This window comes from Camelina sativa, chromosome 15 (assembly GCF_030686135.1).
Source record: "Camelina sativa cultivar CO46 ecotype springtype chromosome 15, ASM3068613v1".
Classification (NCBI taxonomy): Eukaryota; Viridiplantae; Streptophyta; class Magnoliopsida; order Brassicales; family Brassicaceae; genus Camelina; species Camelina sativa.
Window position 1 is genome coordinate 5,659,694 of NC_141894.1, and position 24,943 is coordinate 5,684,636.

Consider the following 24,943-nt stretch of genomic DNA (forward strand, 5'->3'; position numbering starts at 1 on the left):
TAGGACCGATAGCAGCAACGAAGACAAGCTGAAATGCTCAATCAATGGTCCATTGATCCATCCTCCTACGCACTGCTCTAGTTTCTTCGCTTAATGCTCTCGGTCAGCGCTAAGGTCATTATTGACTTGTCTTTCTCTATTGGGCCTTTGGTCTTTTTAAAATTTCTCTGAATTAAACGTATTTAGGCCCATTAAAAAGCCATTATATTTTTGTGTTCATAAAAACCCCTTTACTTCCCTCTTTTCCAAAATTAAAACGCGATCGTCATGCTCTCCGGCGAAGATTCCGACCGTAAACTAGGGTACATGAACCGGAACGATGCGGAAGTGCAGCTTCCACGGACGACGGGGGTAAAAAACAAAACTCCGGCTCCGGTGCAAATCACCGCCGAGCAAATTCTTAGGGAAGCACGAGAGAGGCACGATGCTGAAATCCGTCAGCCTATGCAGACAATTACTAATTCAACTGAGCTTTCCGAGTACAGACTCCGTCGTCGGAAAGATTTCGAGGACCAGATCCGTCGGGGGAGATGTAACACCCAAATTTGGGTCAGGTATGCGCAGTGGGAAGAATCGCAGATGGATTACGCACGTGCTCGTAGCGTGTGGGAACGAGCCTTAGAAGCAGTAGATTATAAGAACCATACTCTCTGGGTCAAGTACGCCGAGTTTGAGATGAAGAACAAGTTTGTCGACTTTGCGAGGAACGTTTGGGATCGTGCGGTTACGATCCTCCCTCGAGTGGACCAGCTTTGGAATGAGTATATCTATATGGAAGAGAAACTTGGCAATATCGTCGGAGCTAGAGAGATCTTCGAGCGGTGGATGAATTGGTCACCGGATCAAAAAGCTTGGCTCTGCTTTACTAAATTCGAAGTTAGGTATGGTGAAATCTATCGTGCTAGATCAATCTACCAGAGATTTGTTCTTTGTCATCCGAATGTTTCTGCTTATACTCGTTATGCAAAGTTTGAGATGAAGCTTGGTCAAGTTGAGCTTGCTAGGAAAGTGTTCGAATGCGCGGAGAAGGAGCTTGCATACGATGATGAAGAAGCTGAGATTCTCTTTGTGGAGTTTGCTGAATTTGAAGAACGATGCAAGGAAGTAGAACGGGCGAGGTTGATTTACAAGTTTGCTCTTGATCGTATTCCTAAAGAAAGAGCTGAAACTTTGTACAGTAAGTTTGTGGCGTTTGAGAAACGATATGGTGATAAGGAAGGGATTGAGGATGCCATTGTCAGCAAAACAAAGATACAGTATGAAGATGAATTGAGGAAGAACCCTTTGAACTATGATTTGTGGTTTGATTACATTGGGTTAGAGGAGACTCTAAAGAACAAGGATAGGATAAGAGAAATCTATGAGAGGGCTATTGCTAATGTTCCACCTGCTCAAGAGAAACGATACTGGCGAAGATACATATATCTTTGGTGAGTTTTATTCTATCCGTATCCTTTACAGATTTTGGTAACACTGTTGATCAAGGTTTGCATAAGAAGGCCAAGTTTAGCTTCGTGTAACTTCACTGTGTTTGGGTTTGGCTTTCTTAGGCCGCTATTAGTTCTATCATCTTTGTTTATCTTTTAGCACATTAAGGTCACTAAATATATCTACTAAAACAGATTCTTGCATTCGGTGGAAAGCTTTTGTTGGTTTTCTCAACCACTGACACTGATGTGACTAACTGTTGTAGGATTAATTATGCGTTGTATGAAGAGATTGAGACCGAGGATGTGGAGCGTACCCGAAGTGTTTACAGGTATCTGAAAATTTTGAAGTTACATGCATCTACGTTTCACTCATGGAGGGTTAGACTAACTGTTTAGTGTTTACTTTACAGAGAATGCCTCAAGCTTATCCCACACACCAAATTTTCTTTTGGCAAAATATGGTTGCTCGCTGCACAATATGAAATCAGGCAATTGAATCTCACGGGTGCAAGGCAGATATTAGGAAATGCGATTGGGAAAGCTCCAAAAAATAAGGTAAGCCTGACAACGGTTAATTTGGAAATGGTCTACATTATTTCTCATCTTTTTTACTTACTGGGGTGACTTTGTCTTTCTGAAAAACAGATATTCAAGAAATACATTGAGATCGAATTCCGGTTGGGAAACATAGATAGATGTAGAAAAATATACGAGCGTTATCTTGAATGGTCTCCTGAGAATTGCTATGCTTGGAGAAACTATGCTGAGTTTGAGATGTCTCTTTCTGAAACAGAACGAGCTAGAGCTATCTTTGAACTTGCAATATCTCAGCCTGCTCTAGACATGCCCGAGCTGCTATGGAAGGTAAATTTTTTTTCAGTCTAAAGCATCCAAAGAATTGAAGATTTCTCAGATTTTGGAACCGATTGGATCATTAAATTCTTAATATTGTTTTTGGCAGACGTACATTGATTTTGAGATATCAGAAGGGGAACTAGAGAGGACACGTGTGTTATATGAGCGACTCTTGGGCCGTACAAAGCATTGCAAGGTGTGGGTTAGCTTTGCAAAGTTTGAAGCTTCTGCTGCGGAACACAAAGAAGACGAGGAAGAAGAAGAAGATGCTATTGAATGCAAAAAAGACAGCATCAGACGTGCCAGAGGTTGGAAGCTGCATGTTATGTTATGAATTTTGATGATTCCTTTTGACTAGTTTTGACTGTTTTTTTTTTCTTCTACTCAGCGATCTTTGATAGAGCCAACACATACTACAAAGACTCCACACCGGAGCTGAAAGAAGAGCGTGCTACGCTTTTGGAGGATTGGCTTAACATGGAGACGGAATTTGGTAAACTTGGGGATGTTAGTGTCGTTCAATCAAAACTCCCTAAGAAGCTCAAGAAGAGAAAGCCAACCAGTGGCGAAGCCGGCTCTACAGAGTAAGCATTGCATAATTCACCGATTTGTTTATCTTTGAAATGTAAGATTCGAATGCTAAAGCTTAATGTAAAAAAAAATTGTTTGAATCTTTGGCAGGTATGAAGAATACATTGATTATTTGTTCCCAGAAGAATCACATACGACGAATCTTAAGATTCTTGAAGCTGCTTATAACTGGAAGAAGCAGAAGGTTGTTAAAGCTGGGGAATGAGTCTAGTCTATAGTGGTTAACATAGTGTTATGCAACACCCTTCCAGCTTAAAAATTATCATAATGTAGTAGGTGATGATGTTTCTTGCGGTGTTAGTATTATTGATCTAATGATACTGGAACATATATATATGCTGATAAGAACCAGACAAGTAAGAAATCATATAGATTCAGATGGAGAAGGTTCGGCAAGGCATATATATGCGAGCAAAAGGCTTTGATGTCTTATGACAAGCTTCAAATAAGAATTGATCAAGGTTTAGCCACACTTTTCTCTCCTGAATATTGATTATGATAACACTAAACGTGAAAATGACACTATAATCTAATTTAAGACCATTTCAGATAATTTCGACTCCCTCTGTTTCTAGTTTAGTCATCTTTCATCACTCAAACCACGAGACTTCAAAATTGGAAATAGCTGTATGAACTCCTTTTGTCATTTTCTGGTGTACATCTTGTTATCAAAGATGGCAAATGCTTATTTTCTTGCGAAGGCAGAAGTATGCACAGAGACGGTAGCCGAATGCCATGGCTAGTAGAACCCACAGTTCTTGCAAACCGCCATTCAAGTTGACTGTGTCAAAGGATGATGAGCTTTGCATTGTCCTGCAGCCGCCTTTGCTCCCACATTCGAAAACTTGGTCCGCTGAGTATTGAACTTTCAGAAGCAGCCTGAAGCCGTAGTGCATGAAGGACAAGTACTTCAACCACTGCATGAATTTGGGTATGTGCTGCATTTCGAGTTCAAAAGTGCATCACTTTTTGTTTGAGCGTAAACAGTTATTAACCAGCTTTGTTATTATGATTCACTAAAAAGAATAATCCATATTCCAATTTATTAGTTGTGGTACCTGAACATAGTAACCTCCTGTTAGAAGAAATAGCATTAGTACCAAAGAGGCGATCATACCAGCTCTCTTAATGCTCAGTACTGAAGCTCCCAAGAACTCTCCTGCACCCTGCAGTTACATTGGGAAAAAAAAAACATGTTTTAAGTTCGAAAGAGAGACAAGTTCTCGATCTTTTCTGTGCTTACTTGGCTAGTTATGGCTATCAGTAGTATTGTCAACACGGTGAAAATGAAGCAGGGGATTGTCCTATTGAACCCAGCCATGAAGTAGACGATGATCATGAAGAATGTTGGGTATAAAACGTGTGCCACCATATCACATAGTGTACTGCATACGTAATACACACTAAGTCTGTACATGTCTGCTTTTCTTTCTTTCACCAGGTAGATCTTCTCGAAGGGGAACACGTATACTGCTCCAAATAAGGATGAAGATGTCCAGAAGATGCAGATATAGAACATCAAACCAACCTGCAGTACAAACTTACCAGATAGTTAGTAGGCTTATAACTATGGTATAATCACAAAAATTATGTAGTTTCATTCATTACTTGGTCTCTAAGGTGCGCCTCTGTGTCTGTCTTTGATTTCCACCAGAGAAGACCCAACACAACGGCCACGCCAAGTGATTGAACTAGCCTTAGCTTATCAAAGTAATCTCTACGCCGCTCTCTGAATGTTCTTCTTGAAATAATCAAGAACTGATCCCACCATGAAAGCGTCCAGTCCTTCTTCACTTGGATTGCTACTTGAAGATGCTCTGGGGCCTTTTTATTTCTATGGTTTTCTTCCTTCTCTTTTGGCTCCAAGTCGGTCTTGTACCTTTGTTGCAAGTACTGCAAAATCACAACATTAGGAGTCCCATTATAACTCTTAATACATTCGTATATAGTCTATGACTTAATGTGATCCTTACTTTCACTAGTACTTCCTCGGAATCAGGCTGAGCGGTTTTGGCAGCCAATAACTCTTCCGGTAAACTAATGTCTGACACCTGTCCCGTTGCCAAGTCTAGCAAGAACTCTGCTGGATTCATTGCAATTTCAGGTAAGATTCTCAAAGATGAGAAATACTCCATAGATTCTCTGGCTTTGCCGTAGAAGGCAGGGTGGCCTTCTGAGATCAGTAAGAGCTTGTCGAACATGTGAAACATTCTGCTTGATGGTTGGTGAATTGTCGTGATGACTGTCCTTCCTGCCTGCAAAAGACATATTGGTTCTTATTCAAGAACTTAATTAGCTAGTAATCTATTTGCATTGTAGAAGAAATGCTGATACCTTAGCTACTCCTTGCAGAATATGAAGAAGTTTTGTGGCAGAAGTGGAGTCAAGTCCAGAAGTTGGCTCGTCTAGAAGCAACAGAGAAGGATCTACCAAAATCTCGTATGCTATACTCGCTCTTTTTCTTTCTCCACCTGATATTCCTTTGACAAAACCTCCTCCAACTCTTGTGCGACGGCATCTTTCATGGTTTTTTTTGTTTCAATAAAAATTTAGTTTAGTGTTTACAAGAAATGTGTCTGGACATCATCAAAAACAAAGTATACGAGTTCTCACTCACTATAAGTTGGATTATTCTATCTAATTCCAGTAAAAAAGTGTACCTTTCAAGGCCGAGTTCTTTAATGATCATCTCTATTTTGGCGTATTTCTGTTCCTTGCTCATGCTACTTGGAAGTCTTAAAAACGCAGCGAATGCTAAGGTCTCTTCCACAGTAAGTTGTGGTAACAGAACATCATCTTGTGTCACGAAACCAATTCTGGAGAATACTGAAAGATAAGTGCATAATAATATTCAGGTTAGGAGAAGTATCCCACTCAGGATTTTATCTAACCTCCTCTTAACAGATGGACTGTAAGGAATGTCATTATAGGTAAGCTTCCCCTTGACATTATCTGTCAATCTTCCTCCCATTATCTTCAAGAGAGTTGTTTTGCCACTACCCGAAGGACCCATTAGCGCAAGGATCTCGCCAGGACCCGTGCTTCCTGTTATGCCTTTCAAAATGTGCTTGTACCCATCTTGATCCGAATTCGTATGTGTTACCACCTTTGACACCATTGTTTTCACCAGGTTTGTTGAGCTTGCCTTGCTGTTTCTCACCTTATACTCAACATCTTCAAACTGCAGATTACGAAAAAGAGGTGAAATCAATGACTTTTGTCTCGAAGAAGGAAATCAAAAGCCAAAGAGAAAGAGAAACCTTGAGAAAGATGGGAAGAGGGGCGTCTTCAAGAGGATAAGAGGAAACGAAATCTTCATCAATGTCAATCTCAGATGAGTATTGGTTTCTGAGGTAAGCTTGGGGCATGAACTCCATGTTGTGAACTATGCCATTGCTTCCTGTAATCTGCATTACATGATTCTCTTCAACTTCTTCTGTTGTTCTTCTGATCTCCATGGTTTTTCTTATTCTTGTATCACAAGAAAATTAATCTGAATGTAAGGTTGTGTTATATAACGGAAGAAGTCTGTTTATCAACTGTGTCAAACCTGAAACTTTCTTGCTTTTTGTGTTCTCTTTCTCTCTCTGTTTATCAGGGTGTTAGTTTGGTAGACCACATTCTTTCAATGTCTTTGTATAAATGAATTTGAGTTCCTTTAAATATGCATGTTTTGACTTGCACAAGGAGAAAATGAAATCAAATCAATATCATTACTCGTTACTGATGAGGTAGGTTAAAATAATTTTACATTTATCTAATTGGTTTACTTATTAAAGATCACGTATGAAATGCACCACTTCATCATATAAACTGATCACTTGTCTATATAGTGAAATTCAGAAGAATTACAGATAAACGAGATCCTTTAGACTTTGTTTGTGGTTCTCACAAAAACAAAAAAAAAAACTAAAGGCACCAATTCTCTTGTCCCCTCTTCAAATTGCCCACACACTAATTTCTTCTTGGGGGATGATGTATCCTAAGTATGTACACAAAATCACTCAAAAATCCAGGCTTCAACATCTCTTACCAATCTGAATGTGCATCTTTCTAGTAATTCTCCTTGACCTATTAGTTGTTCCCCTGATTTGTTAGTGCAGCTTGAGGTTGCTGATTCGTAATATGTGAGGGTCCTATGGGTTCAGTCCTCGCAGATATAGTAGGAGGCGCCAGAATGGGCTGTGATTGTTGGTATATTCCCGTAAACCCAGCCTGCATGGTCGGGAAAGCTAGTGGTTGACACTGAAAGGGTAAGTTGTACATGGGACTGGCCTGCAGATTGGCTAGACTCTGCTCAGCCAATATATGCAATAAGCCCTGTTAAAAAAATTATAGCAGAACATGCAATGACAGAAGGGAGGAGGTAGAGACAAACTAACCGGTGGTCCAGTTGAGTAAATGTTTTCCTTCTTTTCTTCTTTGTTGGTAGAGGTTACAGTGGCTGCTGATGGGAAGTGGTTGAAGGCGTACAAATCATATGGGGATGGAATTGTGGTAGGTGGGGAGTTTTCAATGTCGCTTCCTGACTTGATGTGAGTGAGAGGGAGTTTAACCCCTGAAGGTGGTGAAGCATCATCTCCAGGCGGCGGTAAGTAAGACTGTTGTTGGTACCCGTTTGGGCTCACGAACTGGTGAATGTATGGATGCGGCATATAAAAGGGTGGAAGATAGGGACCGTAAGGGAACAAATTTAGAGGGAATTGTTGCCTAAAAAGGTGCATTGCCTGTTGATAGGCTGCTATGGAGTACTGATCAGGATAGGAGATAGGTTGAGCATCACAATTTGGGGCCTGCAATTATCAACAAAATATAAAAGACAGTGATTAAACTTGTATTTAAATATTCAGGCAAAAAGCAAAAAAAGACACTGTATGGGGATTCTTGAACATAACCAACCTGATGAGTGTCTGTGAGTGGTTTATCTCCTTCCGAACCTTCTACAGGGTGAAGGGTTTGATCTGACTGCAATGATGGCTCAGTCTCAGATGCTGAATTTAAAATCTCATGATCCTCATCTTGAGAAATAGTTGATATATCTTTCCTGGAAACCAAATAATGGCATTGAAACACCCCATTTCAATGTCATATCAGAAACTCACTCATCTGAGACAGTTAAAGCAATTCAGGATAATACAGCAAGCAAAAGCGTAAGATTAACTTAAAGTTTTAATCAGTACCAACCTAGTTGCTGTCCCATGAGAAGACTCGATATTGGAGTCATCAGACCCAATAGTACAATTGTCAGAAGATGCCTCTTTCACAAAATTGGAATCGAAACTCCCAAATGTTAGACCAATTTCAAGCATTTTGGCAACCTGAAGGTGGACAGGAAATGTTACGTGCGACCGTTCACCAACACCTGACTCGAGAAGCGATTGATTCTTGCCTTTATTGGCTGCAGCATCACTTTTACCGACTGTTCCAAAAAAGCCATAGGTCAAATCAAATAAGAGGTAGTAACTGAGCTCAGGCAACAATCGGTATCATTCACAACTTATCTAGAAGAATACAGAATAAACATAGTGCTATATAGATAAAGAGCAACTATACCTTGCTCTGACTGGCTGTAATTAGAAGTGACAATCATAGATGATTGCTGTGAGATCTGAGAAGTTCCATCTACGGTATATTGAGTGTCGTTTTCTACAACAGAATCGGATACAGCCACTGGTACAGTACTTGCTTTAGACTTATCCGGCTCAACAACATCCTCAGAAGAAGAAGTAGACTTGGAGAGAGGCTGTTCCTCTGTGACTCCCTTGTCTACAGGGGAGATGGAAGCCTCTTGAATTTTATGGTTACTGATTCCACTTGGAGAAATTATAGGGTTAGGGGACCTGCAAAAGAATACAATGCTTTAGGAAACCCATATACAGAAACGGTATTAAAGGCATAGACAGGAAAAGTATGAATACTTTATGGAAGAAGGTTTTGTGTCGTTTATTGCATTGTTGGGAGAAGAGAAAACAGTTCCAGAACGTCCTTTTATGTGATTAGCTCCACTCTGCTTTTTAAAAGCTGCACTTCTTCCATTGCTGGTATCTGCAAATCAACAAAGAGCTTAAACCAAAGCAGGAAATATAGTACAGAAGTTTAGAAGTAAAAAAAACATAAACTACAATGACCTGTATAACTTGAACCAAAGTTCCTCCGTGCAGTCCTGCTCCTTCCTTGTGTATTTAGTACTAAATTCTGCAACAGGGATACACACAGGAATAAGAGAATCGATATAATGTAAGCTACTAGTGGAAGTGATACACAGAAATTTAGGGTTGCTAGGTGAATTCACAAATCACGCTAAACAGAAGAACCCAAGTCTAACACTTGAGCTAAAGAGAACGGATTCAAAACAACAAAGGGGAAACATACCTCTTTCTTTCTCTCCCTTTTGCGTCTCACCTCATGAAATGTATCTGAAAAGATGATAAAAAACGATATGAGTTAGTGCCACAAAAACCAACAGTACATCATTACGTTGATATTGAAACAGTAGACAAAATCCAAAAACCCATATACACTAAACCTCAAATCAGAGCTAAAGAAAAAATCCTATTTCCACAGCTTCATCATCTAAAAAGCTTAATGGTAAAGATTATAAGCAGTGATTAAGACAGAAAGGCCAATTTTTCAAACGAGAGGTCCCCTAATCATGAACCCAAAATCTGCATATTCCAATCAGTTAAAAAAAAAAAAATATTCCTTATTTGAACATTCCAAGCATATTACATACCAAATCGAAATCTCATAAAAAAAAAAATTGCAGATTGAGAGGCACAAGACAATATCTTCTAAAACATCAACAAAGGGGCTGTGTTTCCACACAAAACAAAGATCAAACAAAACCCTAGAAGGAAAGAAGGAAGAACAAATGGCGAAGCGTTGGTGTAAAGGAAAAAAAAAAGGAACCTAAATAGAGGAGCTTCTGAGTGGTCTCATGTGGATCATTGAAACACTCCTTAAAGACAGAGAAGATATCCTCGTCGGAATGTTGTTTTCCGGTAACCTCTCTGATGTTTTGAATGGTTTTAAGCAGATCGGCCGGAATCGAAACCCTAGAGCCGCCATCGCCTCTGCTGCTCGTCATGTTAGTATATTAGAGAGAGAGAGAGAGGGAAGCGGAAGGGGTGGGAGAAGAGAGAGAGAGAGAGTATTGGTATGGGGTCAGGCAGAGAGGGACTTGAAACATACGACTTCATCCAAATATATGTATAAATCTATTTTTTTTTATTTCCCCGTATAAATCAACCTCTAGCTAAAATACAACCTCTCCGTATTTTTATACGCTTACGTCACTAGTTCCCAAATCTTTTAATTTATTTTATTATTATTCTATTTTAATATTATAATGCTGGAAAGATCGACATCAAAGTTGATATGGCCGAGTTGGTCTAAGGCGCCAGATTAAGGTTCTGGTCCGAAAGGGCGTGGGTTCAAATCCCACTGTCAACATTCTCCTTTTTTCGTTTTTGTAACTTTTTTTTTTTTAATTGTCCGAATATAAGGAAAAAGGAAAAATATATATATATATGACATGACAAGAAGTCACGAACTAATAAAAAGATTATCTCAGATCTTGTCGATAAGCAGCAAAAACCCTAGCGTTCTCTCTCTCTCTCGACGATCCTCTTAACCTCGGAGCATAGTTTGTCGGGAGATCCTCAATTCGAAAACATAATCACCACTGACTGAATTTAGGAATCGCGATGGGTTCCAGATCTCGTAATGATAATTTCCAATCCGGCGATGGTGCGAGTCCTGGGTACGTTTTTACTCCTCCTCCTCCTCCTCCTCCCATCTTTGCATGTTTCAATCCATAGAGTTTGAACAAAACAAACTAGAGAGACATCTCCTGATCTGTGACTTTTAATCTTCGTTTTTAATTTTTTTTTGTTTCGAATTTTGTGTTTGTTAGGAAAATATTCATCGGAGGATTGCACAAAGACACCACTAGTAGTAAGTCTCTTTTCTGCTTGTTTTGTTTTTACAAGTCGAGTTTCTAGGTTTCGTTTATGGTAGGGATTGTTCTAGGTCTTGATTTAGCCTCCTTGTTGCTCATAATGTTGATGTTTACTTGCAGCTGTGTTCAACAAGCACTTTGGCAAGTACGGGGAGATTACAGATTCTGTCATTATGCGTGATCGACATACTGGGCAACCTAGGGGTTTTGGTTTCATCACCTATGCTGATTCTTCTGTTGTTGATAAAGTCATTGAAGATAATCATGTCATCAATGGCAAACAGGTCTCTTTACGCCTCTTTTTTATTTCCTACACTTTGTTATTCGATTGATGTATTTTGTGGATTTGATTAATCTGTAGTAGTATCTAGTACTTACGGATTTAAGAATGTGGATACCTCTGTTTTGATCATTACTTTTTCCTTGTTTTGATGGAACAGGTTGAGATCAAAAGGACTATTCCGAAAGGTGCTGGTGGCAATCAGTCCAAGGATATCAAAACAAAGAAGATTTTTGTTGGTGGTATACCCTCCACTGTTACAGAAGGTATATCTCCCTTCTTGCCACATTCTTACTTTTTTTTCATGAGAGACTATGTTGGCGTTCTGTGCTTAGTTGTATGTTCTGTTGATCAGATGAGCTCAAGGACTTCTTTGCCAAGTATGGGAACGTGGTGGAGCACCAGATTATCCGAGACCATGAAACAAACAGGTCCAGAGGTTTTGGTTTCGTGATTTTTGACAGCGAAGATGTTGTAGATGAATTATTGTCCAAAGGAAACATGATCGATATGGCAGACACTCAGGTAAGCTTGTACAAATGGTTCCTAGAACTGTGGTACATGAAGTTATTTATATCTTGGTTTCAATTTGAATTTTTCTGCTTGTTCCTTTCGTTATACACGTTAAACTTAGTTAGTTTTCCACCCGTTAGCTTCCCACCAAATGTAAGGAGGTTGTCACAGTAAACTAGGAAGTACTCAGCTATAGTTTGCATCCTTAGCGTAGCTAGGTTAATTAAGTTGCTTTGTTGTAGGTGGAGATCAAGAAAGCTGAACCAAAGAAATCTTCAAACCGTTCACCTCCTTCTTATGGTAGTCACCCTAGAGGTCGTTCTTTTAACGATAATTATGGCGGTTACGGTGGACCTTACGGGGGTTTTGATGGAGGCTATGGTCCTCCAGGTCCCATTAGGTCACATGGAGGCCCTACCAGTAGGTTTGCTGGGGGATATGGGTATGGTCGTGGTGGACCTGGTAGTGTAGGCCCTGAATTTGGAGGAGGGTATGGTGGTTATGGGAGTGGTAATTTAGGAGGTTACCGGAGTGAACCACCCCTTGGCTATTCCAGTCGTTTTGCACCCTATGGGAGTGGGTTTGGTGGCGAGGGTTATGGCAGTGGAGGTTATGGACCTGGAGGATATGGTCGTGGAGGAGGGGAAGGCTATGGGGGATATGGTGGGCCAGGTTATGGTGGTGCATTTGAATCTGGTGGCCCAGGTGGCAGTTATGAAGGAGCAGGTGGTCCATATGGGAGGGGTTATAGTAACAGTAGTCGATACCATCCGTATGCAAGATAGGGCCGAGGTAATAGCAATCAGTAGACGCTATAGAAGCTTCTCTCACAGGTTTCTCTAGATTGTTCCAATCACTCTAGGTGCATTCTAGAGGAAAGTAGAGTTATCATGTAGCGCCAACATCAGGAAGGATTGCTAAGGACAGGAAGATCATCAAAAAAAATTTATTAGACATATTTTAGTGTGTTCAAGTGTTGTCTTATCTCTTAACTTAGATTGTGGTATGTAGACTTTAGCATATTTGGGTTTGGAGCTTATTTTGTCACTGCCATAAGAATGATTTAGACTAAAGCCTATTTATCATTTGGTAGTCGTATTAGATGATTAATCACTCGCTTAGCTTAGTTTGCACAATCATACGAATTAGCTTAAGAAGCTCTGCAAAATGTGCATTCATATTTATTTAGAGCTCAAGCTGAATGCTTCATCTCCGTAGATTTTTGTCTCTTGTTATCTCCGTAGATTTTTTGTTGTTCCGAACAAAGTTTTGAGGGCAGTTAGTTGTGGATTAATTCTAGCTTGTGCATGTGTAAGTAGGACTATATTTGTCAACTGCGTAGGTTCTAACTACAAATTGGACATATTTCGTAATTTGTATGTATTTTAAAACTATTAAAATCAATTAATGTTTTTGAAAATCCTTTTATACATATATATATTTTTTTTGTCAAACAATCATATATCTGAAATTCATATGGTTTTCGTTTCCTTTGCGTTTTGGGCAAGTGTCACATATATATGTTCTATATTTCGTTGTACCATATAACGCGGATTTTGTTCTCTATAATTTATCATCAACGCGATTTAGATTGCAGTCTAAACGACTAAATGTATACTATTGCAAACAACAAAGAGTCGATTCTTGGACAAAGTCAAGAAATGAATATGACGTCTAATGAGTTATATAATGAGTTGATTCTTTTTGTCAGAAACGAACTTCATATATTACAAAAGACTGAGTGAAATATGATTTGACAGTACATTTAAAAGATTTGACAAAATACTGAAAAGTTGATAACTTAAAATTGGTTGTTTAGTGAGCTATTATACTAATTTGAGAAACTGAGTTGATACTTAATTTAAGGCCGGTCCTAGCAGTATGGCGCATCGTAGGTTCGCATGTTTTGGTAACAAAGGGGTTGTATATTGTCCTCTCAAGTCTGAACTCATTTCTATCTATTTTTGAAATGCAGAAACGATTTTCCAAAATGTCTATGTAAATAACGATTTTACTGCAAAGAAAACGACAATCTCGGGCATTCAGAACCGCGAAGTAAGGACACATACTATTTTTAGGCACATGTTGGGTTTTTACATTAACGTCTCTTTTTTAAGTCTACAAAAAAACTATTCTTCAGTTTCACAATTCCGACTATTTTTATAGTTTTCTCTATTCGTAAAAAGGTAGAGAAACAAACAAGGAAAGAGAAGAAGAAGGAAAAACACAAATGGAAGGGAAAGGGGAAGAAGCAAAGAGGAGAATGATGATGAAGATCAAGCTTAAGGGGACAGAAGACATAAGCCAAGAAGACATTAAAAGACAAGAAGCTTACAACATGTCTCCACGTACAAGTGCTCGTGGTGGTGGTGGTGGTAGCTCAGTCGGTATGATCAAGTCATCAAGCGTGAGGCAAAACTGTTTATGCGCGCCAACGACACACCCTGGCTCCTTCAGGTGCCGTTACCACCGTCGTAACGCTGGACTTGGGATGTCACGTGGCATATCCGTTCCGTCTAACCTTTCCATGTTGGTTGGAGACTCTAATTCTGGCTCTCCTAAGTGATCATCAATATATAATGTGCTTTCTTTCTCATCAATTTATATTCCTCGTATGTGTCTGTGTATATACCAACAAAGAAAAATGCATAAGTAGATAAATCTCTGGATATTCACTTTGCTGTTTGCACAAATGAAATAAATTCAAGTGTCGTGATTTTTGTTTGCATACCCGAGGAGATCCGTCTAGCGTTTGGCCGGCAAGGTTAGTAGAGATTTGAACAGCATGGCCACCTATCTAGTCGACGCAAATCGGACGTTTAAAACGTTTAGTTTGAACAGATGGAAAATTTGAGTTTCCAAATTTTATCACTCAAAGAAGAACAATTCTTGGGTTCACTCCTAGGGTGAACCCATTCATTCACTTCTCCTCAAAGAATAGGCTTGGAGACACGTGGTAACACATAAAAGTTTCTTAAGAGTGAAAAGAGAAAAAATTATAATAAAATATTACGTTAGCATTGGGAAATAGTACAACACTAGCTCTGTAGTAAATTTACATAATGATAAGAGAAGAAAATCTCAAACTAATGTATCTCAGACAAAATTGTAAAAATTGGGTCGAGAAAGCAGTCGAGATTCAGGTAGTCGGTCGTGTCCAACTAGTTTGAGATGAACTTGTATTCCCATAGTAAACTTTTTTGGTAGATTCGTCCCAGTACGCCTGCGAGAGAGATAGTCAAGTGAAAATGTTTTAGCGACTGCGCGTTTCTATTTACAAAACAAACGCGCTAGTAAAATGGTGACAACTTAATTTATACCTGCCATCCAGAGGGAAGATTTGCTGAGAGTTTGGTTAGATCAGGTTTTTGCTGCTTCTCGTCAGCCTTCTTTTGAGAATTCTCGTCAGCTTTCCTCTGAGACTTCTCGGCTCGTTCTTTCTTCCGTTTCACTTTCTCTCGCCTAAACATATCATACAACCACATTAACTCATGTTTTATTGGAGGACGGGATAAATTAAATTACGCATTACACCGAGAAACTAACCAGTCACCAACGATGGGTTGGAAATTTGCGTTGTCTTTAGCCTCTCCACTCGCAATTTGTCGGGATTTCCATTCTTCGATTTCTCGTTGTCTTTTTCTATCTAGGATTCCGTAATCATCATCTTCTTCTTCACTATCGTTTAGCTCCTCTTTCGCAGCTTTCCACTGAGCACAAGTGAAGACACCTTTAAGTTTTAGATCTAAGATAATCTAGAAAAGGGGTTTGTTCGTCACGAGATTCAAGAAATAAATAACATACCTTGTCAACCAAACTCGAAACCTTTTTATTTGACCTCAATGTGGATGTAGTAGCACCTACTGTCTGCTTTTTAGGCCGTTTCACTGTTACCAAAGCCAAAGACTTATAAGCAAAAAACTCAAGAGCACGCTCAAACTATGATTAGAGATCAGTGAAGAATTATCATACCTTTGGTTTGACCTTTTGCTAACAGAGACGATCCACCTGTAACGTCTGTGGATTGAGAAGCAGTTCCCAAAGATGCAACCTCAGCGGAGTCGCTGGATCTTGAACTAGGCACTGCAACTGTAGAAGAATTGCTTGGAATGTTGTAATTAGCAGAAGCAACTCCACTGTGATGCAGCGAGGACTGCCCAGAGCTAATGACAGGAAACAGCGGAGCTGCACCATTGAAATTGTAATAAGCTTCACTGGCACTGGCAGCTGCAGGAGCAACTTCACTTGTACCAGGAACAGTTTCATAATAAAATGTCGACGGAAGAGAAACTTGGGATCCGTCAACATGGCCATAGAACTGAGTGTTAGGATCTAGAGCAACAGCATTGCCAATATACTGATAATTGGACTCTGGATAAGATAAGCTGTATTGTGTCGCATAATCAGAAGATTGCTGCATATAAGATTGAGGTACGCTGTAGGGAACTCCCAGAGAGTTACTGGATAAAGATGGAGGAACATCGCCATTTTCAGGTGGTGGAGGAATTGGTTCACTATAACTGTCTGGTGGCGGTAGAGGAACATCTTCACTCTCAGACGGCGGTGGCGGAATCCATTCCTCACCCGGAGGTGGTGGAACATCTGCATGAAGGTTTAATGGCTCTGTGAACATCTTACCATCAGAAGCATCTATCACTTGAACATAAGACACTGGAACTGATTCTTCAACCTCCATATCAACATCCATGTCAATATCTTCAACATCTGGGGAGCCAACCTTTTCAGTTGAAGGAGTAATATCAGACTGCCCAGCTGGATGACTTTGGGAGTGTTTAGGAGATCCATCGCCGCTCACATCAGCTGATTCATCTGAATGAAGAGATTTTCCAGACTGGCCAAACTCTCCTTCTCTCCCACTGTCCTCGGATTCACTTTCTGTATTAGCATCTGCTACCAACTTTTCTCTGGGAGGGCTTTTGTTCGTCTCTGCAATTTCATCCATTACTGCAGACTTGGCAAGCTGGTAAATCTCATCGTTTACACTGTCTTCGAGACGCTTAAGTTGTTTATCAGTGTGAAGCCAAAAAGAAAGTAAAGGTGAGGTATCCAATATGAGCGCCTTTATATCAGAATGTCTGACTTCAACCTCCAGAATGTACTTTGATATCTGCTCATTGCTGTGAAAGTTGCCATGCGACCTATAAATTTTTAGAAATTAGAGATAATCATATTTTAAAGAAGATAAAGAAGTGTGATCTGTGTACACAAGAAGACGCAAACTAAAATGGCTTACCTCTTCAGAGACCTCAGCTTCTCCAGTAAGCCTTCGCTTTGACTCAACAAGCGAGATGGGAGGTCAGTAGCCGTTTCTGTATCAAAGTTAGTATGCACATGATCTGAATTTTCTGGCCTTGCAAGGTCCTCCTGACATGGTTGGGTATTAACAACAGATTCAACATGATGACCATCAGTTCTTAAACTCTTGACATATAGATCTTCACTTTTGTTTCTCTCCTCCAGCGCAACAGTTGGAAAAGTTGAACAGTCAGTTCCTGTGAAACTATTTTGCACGGGTAGCAAATAACTTGGTTCAACACCAGAAATCAAGGTGGACACATCTGTAACCATGGGCCCAAACTCATTGTAGCCTGTCCCATATGCACTGGCAGTTTGAGTCAAAACTGCAGGAATTTCCCACGAAGTTTCCCCAGTTTCTGTATTCCAGTAGTAATACTGATTGCTCTCCTCATGTAAAATCATCTTCCACTGCGAAGTAACATCTGTGGGAGCATGGTGCTCCAAAGACACGCTGCCAGATGCTTGAACTGAGGGAACTGTCTGCTTGTTTAATCCATCCGAGATTGCTGAGTTAGTCACTGTGTCAAAACCACTTTCTCCTTCAGCTCTAAAATCATGTGCAGAAGAATCCTCCCCTGTCTGCTGTTGGTCAGCCATTTGCATACTGGTGTCTGCACCTGATTCAGTATTTGTATCTTTGGATCCTTCTTGAATTAATCCATCAACCTGGTATATAGATAAAAAAACACATCAAGACTAACAAAGACATCATCACTCATCAATACTCCGTTATATATAAGTTAGTTATTGTTACCTGCTCATTTTTATTGGCTAAGGAACTATCTGCAGTGGCATCTTCTTCCACCTCATCATCACTATACTGCCCAAGTAAAATCAAAGGGTTTTCTGTTTTCTGACCTGAAAACAAGAAAAATGAAAGCGTCAAAAATTTGGAAGCTGTACTATTTAACTACATACCTAGACTATGTGATATTTTCAGGTAGCATTATAAAGTAGAAAAGAATAGAGAATAGCATCGAGGAAGATTTTTCAGCGACCTGTCACAATAAATGACAAAGCCATCAGTTAAGCGTAGCAAGCCAAAAACAGCCAGAGACATACAAACCGCTAGGGAGCTAAGTCCAGAAGAAAGTCCCCAGAAAAGCTTGAAGCTGCAAAATAGAGCAACTCATTCAAAAAATCACAGTGTCTTGGCCTGAACTTGAGATGTCACACGATGTCCTCAAGACCACTCTACTCTGAGAAGAATTATAGAGGACAAACAAAACATAACATGTGTGTTGGAACACAAATAAGAATTTTTCCCAAATTTTTCTTTTTTGCAGGATTAACATGTGGGAGCACTTTATGGGCGTTGGCTACATAGCAGGTTTTGAAGATAGCTGATGGAATGGAACCCACCTGAAGAAGAAGGTGAATTGGGTAACTCATTAGGCTCTGTTTGTACTTCCCGCTTAACTCCATCACGCACATCTGAGCCACCCAAATCTCCTACAAAAATATATCAAACTCAAATCCGAAAATTCCTACTATAAAATCTTTATCAGCTTCACGGACTAAGTCATGCATTAACTAGCTTTCTCCAATTAAGAAACGAGATCGAATCCACAAATCAATCCAATCTAATAGATTTAATCGAACAAAAAAGAGCAGAAAACGATTCGAAGAAGCATACCAGAGGGTTCCGCAAAGAGATCAAGCTTGACACGACGGCCGGTGCTATTCATGGCGGCGAAACGACGCTCTTTTCTCTTCCCCATCAGATTTCTTACTCTCTCTCTCTCTCTCTCTCTCTCTCTACAGACTCTCTTCTTAACCTTCGTTGTTTTTTCAGCCAAAGAACTTAAAACCAGAATAAGCTTTCGTGTCGCGTCGAAGGTTAAAAACACCTCTATTACGAATCGAACGGCGCCGTTTCCTGTATAGCCGCCTAACTGTCTAAGACGTCGTGCCGTTTTGGGTTTTCTTTTGTAAAAAAATTGTGCATTGCATGTCGTTTAATTGACTAAGGTTTTGCTAAATCAGACCGATCCAAATTCAGCCCGGTTTACACACATCTTTGATATTCATATTCCCATAAAAGGATCACTGAGATAATCTCAAGTTGACGTGGGCTGGACTTGGGCTGTCCAATAATCATATTCCCATAAACCAATTTAGCCCATTTATATATGGTCTAAACTAGTTTGGACGTGGGCTGTCCAATAATCCTAAAAAATTAGGGTTTTTACTATTTGGGGGATTTTTTTTTTTTTTTCGCCGCTTCTCTCTTTCTTCGTGTATTTATGAGTATTATAAGTGTATTATGAGTGTATTATGAGTGTATTATGAATTTATAAATCTTTAGCTTTATAATTATGAGTTTATAAACCTTTAGCTTTATAATTATGAGTTTATGAGATTATGAATTTTGCTTCAATCTGCAACAATGGACAAACTAATTGGTCATGGTCCTATTTGGTTTGGACATATTTGGGTGTTGGTGTATTTAGGCCTTTGACACATAAATGACCATAAATTGTATGTGTCCAAATGGACATGCCCATTTGGTTATGGACAGACCAATTTACAACCTTAAATTCTCAACTGTATGTACTTTTTTGTTAATTCGATTCAACAAACAATCAAACTTAAAACCCTATATTCAAATTTACATCATCACAAGAGAAACAATGATGCTACCCAATCTTACAGTGGGAATAGGTAGAACAGATACTCTTTAGAGTTCCGGCTATAATTCAATGAAACCATTCCTATCTACTTGCAAACAATGAAGCACGTTTGTTCAATGATCATAGATATTCACTAAGAAGCACGTTAATAAAGCAGCAAGGAGTTTAAGTTCTGATGATGACTAATTTTAAAGTTTATTCTGTGAGTGTTGTTGATCACTTGATCTTGGCGGGGTTCACAATAACATTGATGCATGAATAGAGGTTAAAGGGTGAACTTGGTCTACTCTTTAATAGCTATCAAATCTTTCACTGCAACGTATTACTGTTATGCACCACAAGTACGACGAAACACCGCAACAATAGAACCCGCCCGCGTATGGGGAAATTCAGGTTAAACAATCAAAGAATCCTAAAAATTCACCACTTCAAATATAACTTACTCTTACATGGTAGACTAAGCGAGTGAAACTTAACAATATTACAAATAGGAAACCTAGGGGCCAAAACGATACATGTGTAAAAATATATATGAATCACGACTCACGAGTAGACTCTAACCGGTTCAGAAGCTGGGCAACGACACCCCAGTTAAATCCCCGGTATTGAAGCCACCGGATGACTCTAGCTTTACGATTTTCTATAGGCAAGTCTCGGCCTTGGAGCCACCGCTTCGATGCCTGAACATAAAGCTGATCCACTGCTTCCTTGGACAGCCCATGCTTTGGTTCTTCTGCTTCTTCTCCTTCCTTGCATTGGCCTTTCTCAAAAACCATCTTTATGGCTGTCTCCGAGTCTTCGTTGCTTATGCCTTTCTTAAACAATGCCTGATCAACAACACGCAAAGTACTCACTTCACTTTAGCAGAGAAAGATCAGTCAAAATTCTTATCTCACGAAAATAAATGTAAAGGAAACACTTACTTGCTTGATCCGCCTAGGTCCCCAACTTAAAGAAGACCATCTAGATCGAGCAAATGACTCAGCGTACAAGCTATCATTGATAAAACCTCTGAAACAAAACAAGCAAAAAGTTGAAAGAGAGACTTCTTCTTACTCAATTATGGTAAAGCGCATAATGGTACAACAAGAAAAGCAACCTAGTCCCTTAGGTTCAAGGAAAACAAACACATGATGCTATGGATCCTCATTGAAAACAAAAACAAGAAGAACCTTACCGAATCTGAAAATCATTGATCACCCTGTCAACAATTTCAAGAGGATATTTCTTTCCAATAAGCTTCTTCTTCAGCTCAGCTGCTGAATATGCTCTGGTACCAAGGAGAGAAGCAGAAGAAATAAACCATTCTGCAACATTTTAAAACTAAAGCTACACAACAAAACAAAATTTCCAAGCAAAACCTTAAACCAAGATAGCGAATGGCGCTGTTCTCTGCCTCTTGGGTGGTTTTGCAGGCTTCTTTGCTACTCTTAGCCTGCTCAGCTTCCTCCATATCTACTTTGACTTTATCATAAGCTTGTTTGTGTTTTCTGGTCGTTGATCCTTTCTTCCAACTAGATTCAACTCCGTAGATGCTTTCTTCCAACTCTGCAAAAGGATAAGAGAAACGAGTGTCTCAATTACGATTGGTTTGAAGCCAAAACCTACTAGCATTCATTTAAACCCTTGGCCAAATTGACAATACCTTCATCAGAGTCATCACTAGACACAACATTCATGTAACTTCCAGCAACGTTTATATCCTTGAGATCCAAAAATGTGCCCTCTCTAGCCTCTTCACTGTTACCATTCAGTTGAGATCCCAATACACTATGATCCAATCTACCTTTATTATCAGAACAATCAACAACAGGCTGAGATGTCAAATCTTCACCAGTCTTGCGAGATTTCTTTGGAACATACTTAAACAGTCCCGAAGAATAGTATTCCCTCTGCTCTCCAGAACACAAGATTCTCGGCGCATAGTGACTCTTCTTCACCCTATAAAAAAATATCAGAATATGGATTAAAACTATGCCTTGGGTCCAAAGTAGTAACAGTCACCATGGGAGTAGAAGAGGATCAACAGAACAAATACAAAACAATCAAGTACCAAAAGTGAATTTTTCGCTTCATTTCGACGATTTCGTAGAGTAACTCACCATGGAATAAAGAAGACGCGATGTTGAATGCCAAACGATAACCTAAAAAAGCATTGTTTCAGCATCTCCCAATTGAAATCTCCCAAACCTAATCGTCGTCCTGGTTAAACATCCAAAGTTTCTGAGCTGCTAGCGTGCGCGTTGGTTATTCAGCTGCTAACATACGCGCGGGACATTAGCTGCTAACGTACGCTTGAGTCATCTAGTTTCTGAATTACTGTCTCTAGTGATTATTACATAGAAGAGGTAGAGAGATTTAACCTAATTACTGATATAGTGATATCAAATAATAGAAAAAATGCTTATGTGATCCGGCTTCGGACAGGAAAGTACAATTTTTAACTGGTTTTGCAAAAATTCAATCATAGGCCAACACAAATTTACAAATGAGTCCGACCAAAACTCATATACTAATAGTTATGGAGAAAGGAAAAAAAAAAAACTGAATTTACGTTCTGACCATGTCAACATGACCGCACGACCATCACAAGAATATCTACAGATCTTACTACACTATGAAGACATTACAAATAGACAGTATTAAGGTAACACACAAAGGAGGATCATGCTAAATAGTTAACTACTTTTTACGTAGCTAACAAAACTAATATTGACTTTAACAAATCATATACATGGACTTTCTAGTTGTTGACATGATGCTTCTTAATTATATCATCAAAACATAATAAAAGACTCTTCCACAAACTCTTAATCAAACTTTGACGGCATACAGAACATGGCAATACTTGGGAGACGAATCATCCTCCACAACATTAACATCACCCTCAACATCACCACCATCTCCATCATCATAGCCACCATTATAGCTAAGACTTCTAGACTCGAATCCAGCTTTAGGCTTGAAAACAAACAACCCACTAGACGAGCCAGAGGTTTCGAACAACCAATCATGAACGTCCCAAAAGATCTCCACAGAAACACCATCACTCACGGTCACAACCTCGTTCCCTCTAAATCTCCAATTCAAATTCATGATCCTAATCGCCGGCACACCGTCCACCGTGATCCACATCTCTGGATCGTTAGGACCAGAGAGAGATGTCTCGATCACCACCTCATTCTCCCGCCGCGACTCCCCACCACCAAACGCCGTGCGCGTGTAGAAAACACGTTTCCCGTGAACGTGTTCTAGCTTAGAGACCAAGGCAGCTTCTGTGGCTGAAGGCTTCTTCTTCGTCCTATTCAAAGCTTCCTTCTTTAGATCCCCGATGGTTAAAACCACGGCGTTTTGAGATACGAGGGAGACGTAGAAGCCTGATGAAGGTTCAGGGAAGTTGGAGAATTTGGCTTGACGAAAATCCCAGTATACGTCAACCCTCGTCCCGTTAGCTTCCAATCTCTTGAGACCTTTTTTGGCCCAAAACGAAGAGCCTGACAGATCTATCTTCACCTCTTGATGATGATTTTGCTGTTCGTCCTTGAGATTCTCTGCTTTGATGGTTAAGGAATGTGATGAGATGGTTTTAGACCAAGTGACGTCTATGTTTTGCGTTGTATTGGCGATTTCAACAACGTAGATTAACGAGACAGAGCTGGACTGATTAAACATTTCTCTCGTAATGTCGTTTGTTTCTTGAAATCTTTTATCGGTACAAACGAGACATGAATAAAACCCACAGGCGTAGCCTCAGGTTTACAATTCTCATTATTGAATATTTTTTGATTCAAGAGATTTGAGAACTTGGAATTGTTCTCTAAAGAAATCAGAATGTTTGGTGAAACGAACTAAACTAAACCGAAGGTTTTTTGTTTGATTGAAGTTTACTATAATTAGATTACTTCTAATTTTGGATCTTCATAAGTCGGAAACCCTCATTTTGTATTAGCTTGTGACCTTTAATTACCTATCTTTAGTAACACATTGAGAACTTGTTAAGAGAATATTCTTTAGATCACTAATTCCTAAATGAATGTAATTGGGCTATATCAGGGCCGAAGTTAAAGAAAGCTATTATGGGCTTCACAAACCCAATAAGTAGATTTAAATGGGATTTACTAAAACGATGTAGTTTAAGTCCGGCGACATTGGATAAAACCCTAAGCTTTAAAACCCTTTGATAAAACAGAAAACTTCTTCCTCTGCATCCGTCGCAGCAGCTCTCCTCTCAGTTGTTCCGTCGTCCCGCCATCAGATCCCAATCAAACTTTCGGGTACTCTTCTTTTTCAATCTCTTCCTATTTTTCGATCAATCTCTATCTCTTGAAAGCTTTATTTTAATTGCATCAGAAATTTTTGTAATTTCAGATATTAGTGTAACGATTCGAGTTATATCTATATGGGTTATGTTCAATTTACTTTTTTTTTTTTAGGGTAACCAATATGGTGTAGCTTGAGTTATGAGATCTGCTTAATTAACTAATAACTACTAGGAAAGACATGATTTTTAAGTTTTGATAGTGCTTATGGATGTTTATTTATTCATAGCTTGTAGGTAACAGTTACCAATTGAAGAAATGGCAGAGTCTACTCAGATGGAAGTTGAGACAGCAACACAAACTGCACCGTTACCGGCTAAACCAACCTTCAAGCCATTGAAAGCTCATGAAATGTCTGATGGTAAAGTGCAGTTCAGGAAAATATCAGTCCCACCAAACCGTTACTCGCCTCTCAAGAAAGCATGGTTAGATATCTACACACCCATTTATGATCAGATGAAGGTTGACATTAGGATGAATCTCAAAGGCCGCAAAGTCGAGCTTAAAACCCGAGCTGACACTCCTGACATTAGTAATCTCCAGAAGTCTGCTGATTTTGTACACGCTTTTATGCTTGGTTTTGATATCCCTGATGCTATCTCTCTTTTGAGGATGGATGAGCTGTATGTTGAGTCTTTTGAGATTAAGGATGTTAAGACTTTGAAAGGTGAGCATTTGTCTCGTGCCATTGGGAGATTGTCTGGGAAAGGAGGGAAGACAAGGTTTGCTATTGAGAACTCGACCAAGACGAGGATTGTGATTGCTGACTCTAGGATTCATATCTTGGGAGCTTTCACTAATATTAAAGTCGCAAGGAGTTCGCTTTGCAGTCTTATCATGGGATCTCCAGCTGGGAAAGTTTACTCGAAGCTCAGAAATGTCTCTGCTAGATTAAACGAATAGATATATTTTAAAGGCGAGATTTTGGAACATTAATTTGATTTTGTCCGAGTGATCTTTGTAATGAAATTTTGCAGAAACAAAATGTTATGGTGTTCTTTATATGAAAGTTATTTGATTTCTGTTGTTGCTTTGAGAACTCG

At 39.4% G+C, this 24,943-nt stretch overlaps 9 protein-coding genes, 1 non-coding gene and 1 pseudogene across 16 annotated transcripts; 6 read left to right on the forward strand and 5 right to left on the reverse strand.

Annotated features, from left to right (window-relative positions):
- The first annotated feature begins 234 nt into the window (after nucleotides 1–234).
- On the forward strand, nucleotides 235–3,346 carry LOC104745561 (uncharacterized; annotated as a pseudogene). The gene is made up of 7 exons (XR_015582294.1): nucleotides 235–1,430; nucleotides 1,694–1,759; nucleotides 1,841–1,985; nucleotides 2,076–2,294; nucleotides 2,392–2,593; nucleotides 2,674–2,869; nucleotides 2,967–3,346. The product of XR_015582294.1 is annotated as an uncharacterized LOC104745561 (transcript).
- On the forward strand, nucleotides 1,957–3,081 carry LOC147926298 (pre-mRNA-splicing factor CLF1-like). The gene is made up of 6 exons (XM_087489189.1): nucleotides 1,957–1,985; nucleotides 2,076–2,107; nucleotides 2,224–2,294; nucleotides 2,392–2,593; nucleotides 2,674–2,869; nucleotides 2,967–3,081. Exons 1-6 carry the CDS (start codon nucleotides 1,957–1,959, stop codon nucleotides 3,079–3,081), a joined length of 645 nt encoding a protein of 214 aa, XP_087345315.1.
- Nucleotides 3,283–6,426, reverse strand: LOC104745562 (ABC transporter G family member 26). Its single transcript, XM_010466837.3, has 9 exons — nucleotides 6,137–6,426; nucleotides 5,768–6,057; nucleotides 5,537–5,692; nucleotides 5,211–5,394; nucleotides 4,850–5,131; nucleotides 4,485–4,769; nucleotides 4,120–4,404; nucleotides 3,935–4,042; nucleotides 3,283–3,814 (listed from the first exon to the last, which is right to left on the reverse strand). The coding sequence occupies exons 1-9, from the start codon at nucleotides 6,332–6,334 to the stop codon at nucleotides 3,545–3,547; spliced, it is 2,058 nt and encodes a 685-aa protein (XP_010465139.2). The 5' UTR covers nucleotides 6,335–6,426; the 3' UTR covers nucleotides 3,283–3,544.
- A 235-nt stretch (nucleotides 6,427–6,661) lies between these two features.
- Nucleotides 6,662–10,129, reverse strand: LOC104745563 (GBF-interacting protein 1). Its single transcript, XM_010466838.3, has 9 exons — nucleotides 9,786–10,129; nucleotides 9,249–9,292; nucleotides 9,005–9,071; nucleotides 8,795–8,921; nucleotides 8,430–8,716; nucleotides 8,061–8,295; nucleotides 7,776–7,920; nucleotides 7,259–7,669; nucleotides 6,662–7,169 (listed from the first exon to the last, which is right to left on the reverse strand). Exons 1-9 carry the CDS (start codon nucleotides 9,961–9,963, stop codon nucleotides 6,951–6,953), a joined length of 1,713 nt encoding a protein of 570 aa, XP_010465140.2. The 5' UTR covers nucleotides 9,964–10,129; the 3' UTR covers nucleotides 6,662–6,950.
- Nucleotides 10,130–10,247: 118 nt separating this feature from the next.
- On the forward strand, nucleotides 10,248–10,328 carry TRNAL-AAG (transfer RNA leucine (anticodon AAG)). The gene has a single exon. It is a non-coding gene; the product is annotated as a tRNA-Leu (tRNA).
- Nucleotides 10,251–12,714, forward strand: LOC104745564 (heterogeneous nuclear ribonucleoprotein 1). The gene is made up of 6 exons (XM_010466839.3): nucleotides 10,251–10,638; nucleotides 10,792–10,832; nucleotides 10,957–11,120; nucleotides 11,277–11,382; nucleotides 11,472–11,641; nucleotides 11,872–12,714. The coding sequence occupies exons 1-6, from the start codon at nucleotides 10,583–10,585 to the stop codon at nucleotides 12,412–12,414; spliced, it is 1,080 nt and encodes a 359-aa protein (XP_010465141.2). The 5' UTR covers nucleotides 10,251–10,582; the 3' UTR covers nucleotides 12,415–12,714.
- Nucleotides 12,715–13,600: 886 nt separating this feature from the next.
- On the forward strand, nucleotides 13,601–14,345 carry LOC104745565 (uncharacterized). Of its 2 annotated transcripts, none has more exons than XM_010466840.2 (2): nucleotides 13,601–13,684; nucleotides 13,816–14,345. In XM_010466840.2, the coding sequence occupies exon 2, from the start codon at nucleotides 13,860–13,862 to the stop codon at nucleotides 14,193–14,195; it is 336 nt and encodes a 111-aa protein (XP_010465142.1). In that variant the 5' UTR covers nucleotides 13,601–13,684; nucleotides 13,816–13,859; the 3' UTR covers nucleotides 14,196–14,345. The 2 variants fall into 2 exon arrangements, with proteins under 2 accessions (XP_010465142.1, XP_087344682.1); XM_087488556.1 differs by having other exon boundaries at nucleotides 13,605–13,684; nucleotides 13,796–14,345.
- Nucleotides 14,346–14,599: 254 nt separating this feature from the next.
- Nucleotides 14,600–18,802, reverse strand: LOC104745566 (uncharacterized). Of its 4 annotated transcripts, none has more exons than XM_087488558.1 (10): nucleotides 18,585–18,765; nucleotides 18,311–18,400; nucleotides 18,011–18,060; nucleotides 17,703–17,806; nucleotides 16,884–17,614; nucleotides 15,602–16,788; nucleotides 15,434–15,516; nucleotides 15,176–15,339; nucleotides 14,950–15,091; nucleotides 14,600–14,852 (listed from the first exon to the last, which is right to left on the reverse strand). In XM_087488558.1, exons 5-10 carry the CDS (start codon nucleotides 17,549–17,551, stop codon nucleotides 14,769–14,771), a joined length of 2,328 nt encoding a protein of 775 aa, XP_087344684.1. In that variant the 5' UTR covers nucleotides 17,552–17,614; nucleotides 17,703–17,806; nucleotides 18,011–18,060; nucleotides 18,311–18,400; nucleotides 18,585–18,765; the 3' UTR covers nucleotides 14,600–14,768. The 4 variants fall into 4 exon arrangements, with proteins under 4 accessions (XP_087344684.1, XP_087344683.1, XP_010465144.2 ...); XM_087488557.1 differs by having other exon boundaries at nucleotides 17,947–18,060; XM_010466842.3 differs by having other exon boundaries at nucleotides 17,947–18,400; nucleotides 18,585–18,802.
- A 1,186-nt stretch (nucleotides 18,803–19,988) lies between these two features.
- On the reverse strand, nucleotides 19,989–23,260 carry LOC104745568 (uncharacterized). 2 transcript variants are annotated; one of them, XM_010466846.3, is made up of 6 exons: nucleotides 21,684–23,260; nucleotides 21,227–21,522; nucleotides 20,943–21,129; nucleotides 20,759–20,851; nucleotides 20,505–20,592; nucleotides 19,989–20,408 (listed from the first exon to the last, which is right to left on the reverse strand). In XM_010466846.3, exons 1-6 carry the CDS (start codon nucleotides 21,746–21,748, stop codon nucleotides 20,118–20,120), a joined length of 1,020 nt encoding a protein of 339 aa, XP_010465148.1. In that variant the 5' UTR covers nucleotides 21,749–23,260; the 3' UTR covers nucleotides 19,989–20,117. The 2 variants fall into 2 exon arrangements, with proteins under 2 accessions (XP_010465148.1, XP_010465150.1); XM_010466848.2 differs by having other exon boundaries at nucleotides 21,635–21,773.
- LOC104745569 (uncharacterized) lies at nucleotides 22,250–23,253 on the reverse strand. The gene has a single exon (XM_010466849.2). It carries the CDS (start codon nucleotides 23,251–23,253, stop codon nucleotides 22,396–22,398), a length of 858 nt encoding a protein of 285 aa, XP_010465151.1. The 3' UTR covers nucleotides 22,250–22,395.
- Nucleotides 23,261–23,724: 464 nt separating the features above from the next.
- On the forward strand, nucleotides 23,725–24,926 carry LOC104745570 (uncharacterized). Its single transcript, XM_010466850.3, has 2 exons — nucleotides 23,725–23,855; nucleotides 24,130–24,926. The coding sequence occupies exon 2, from the start codon at nucleotides 24,159–24,161 to the stop codon at nucleotides 24,801–24,803; it is 645 nt and encodes a 214-aa protein (XP_010465152.1). The 5' UTR covers nucleotides 23,725–23,855; nucleotides 24,130–24,158; the 3' UTR covers nucleotides 24,804–24,926.
- The last annotated feature ends 17 nt before the right edge of the window (nucleotides 24,927–24,943 follow it).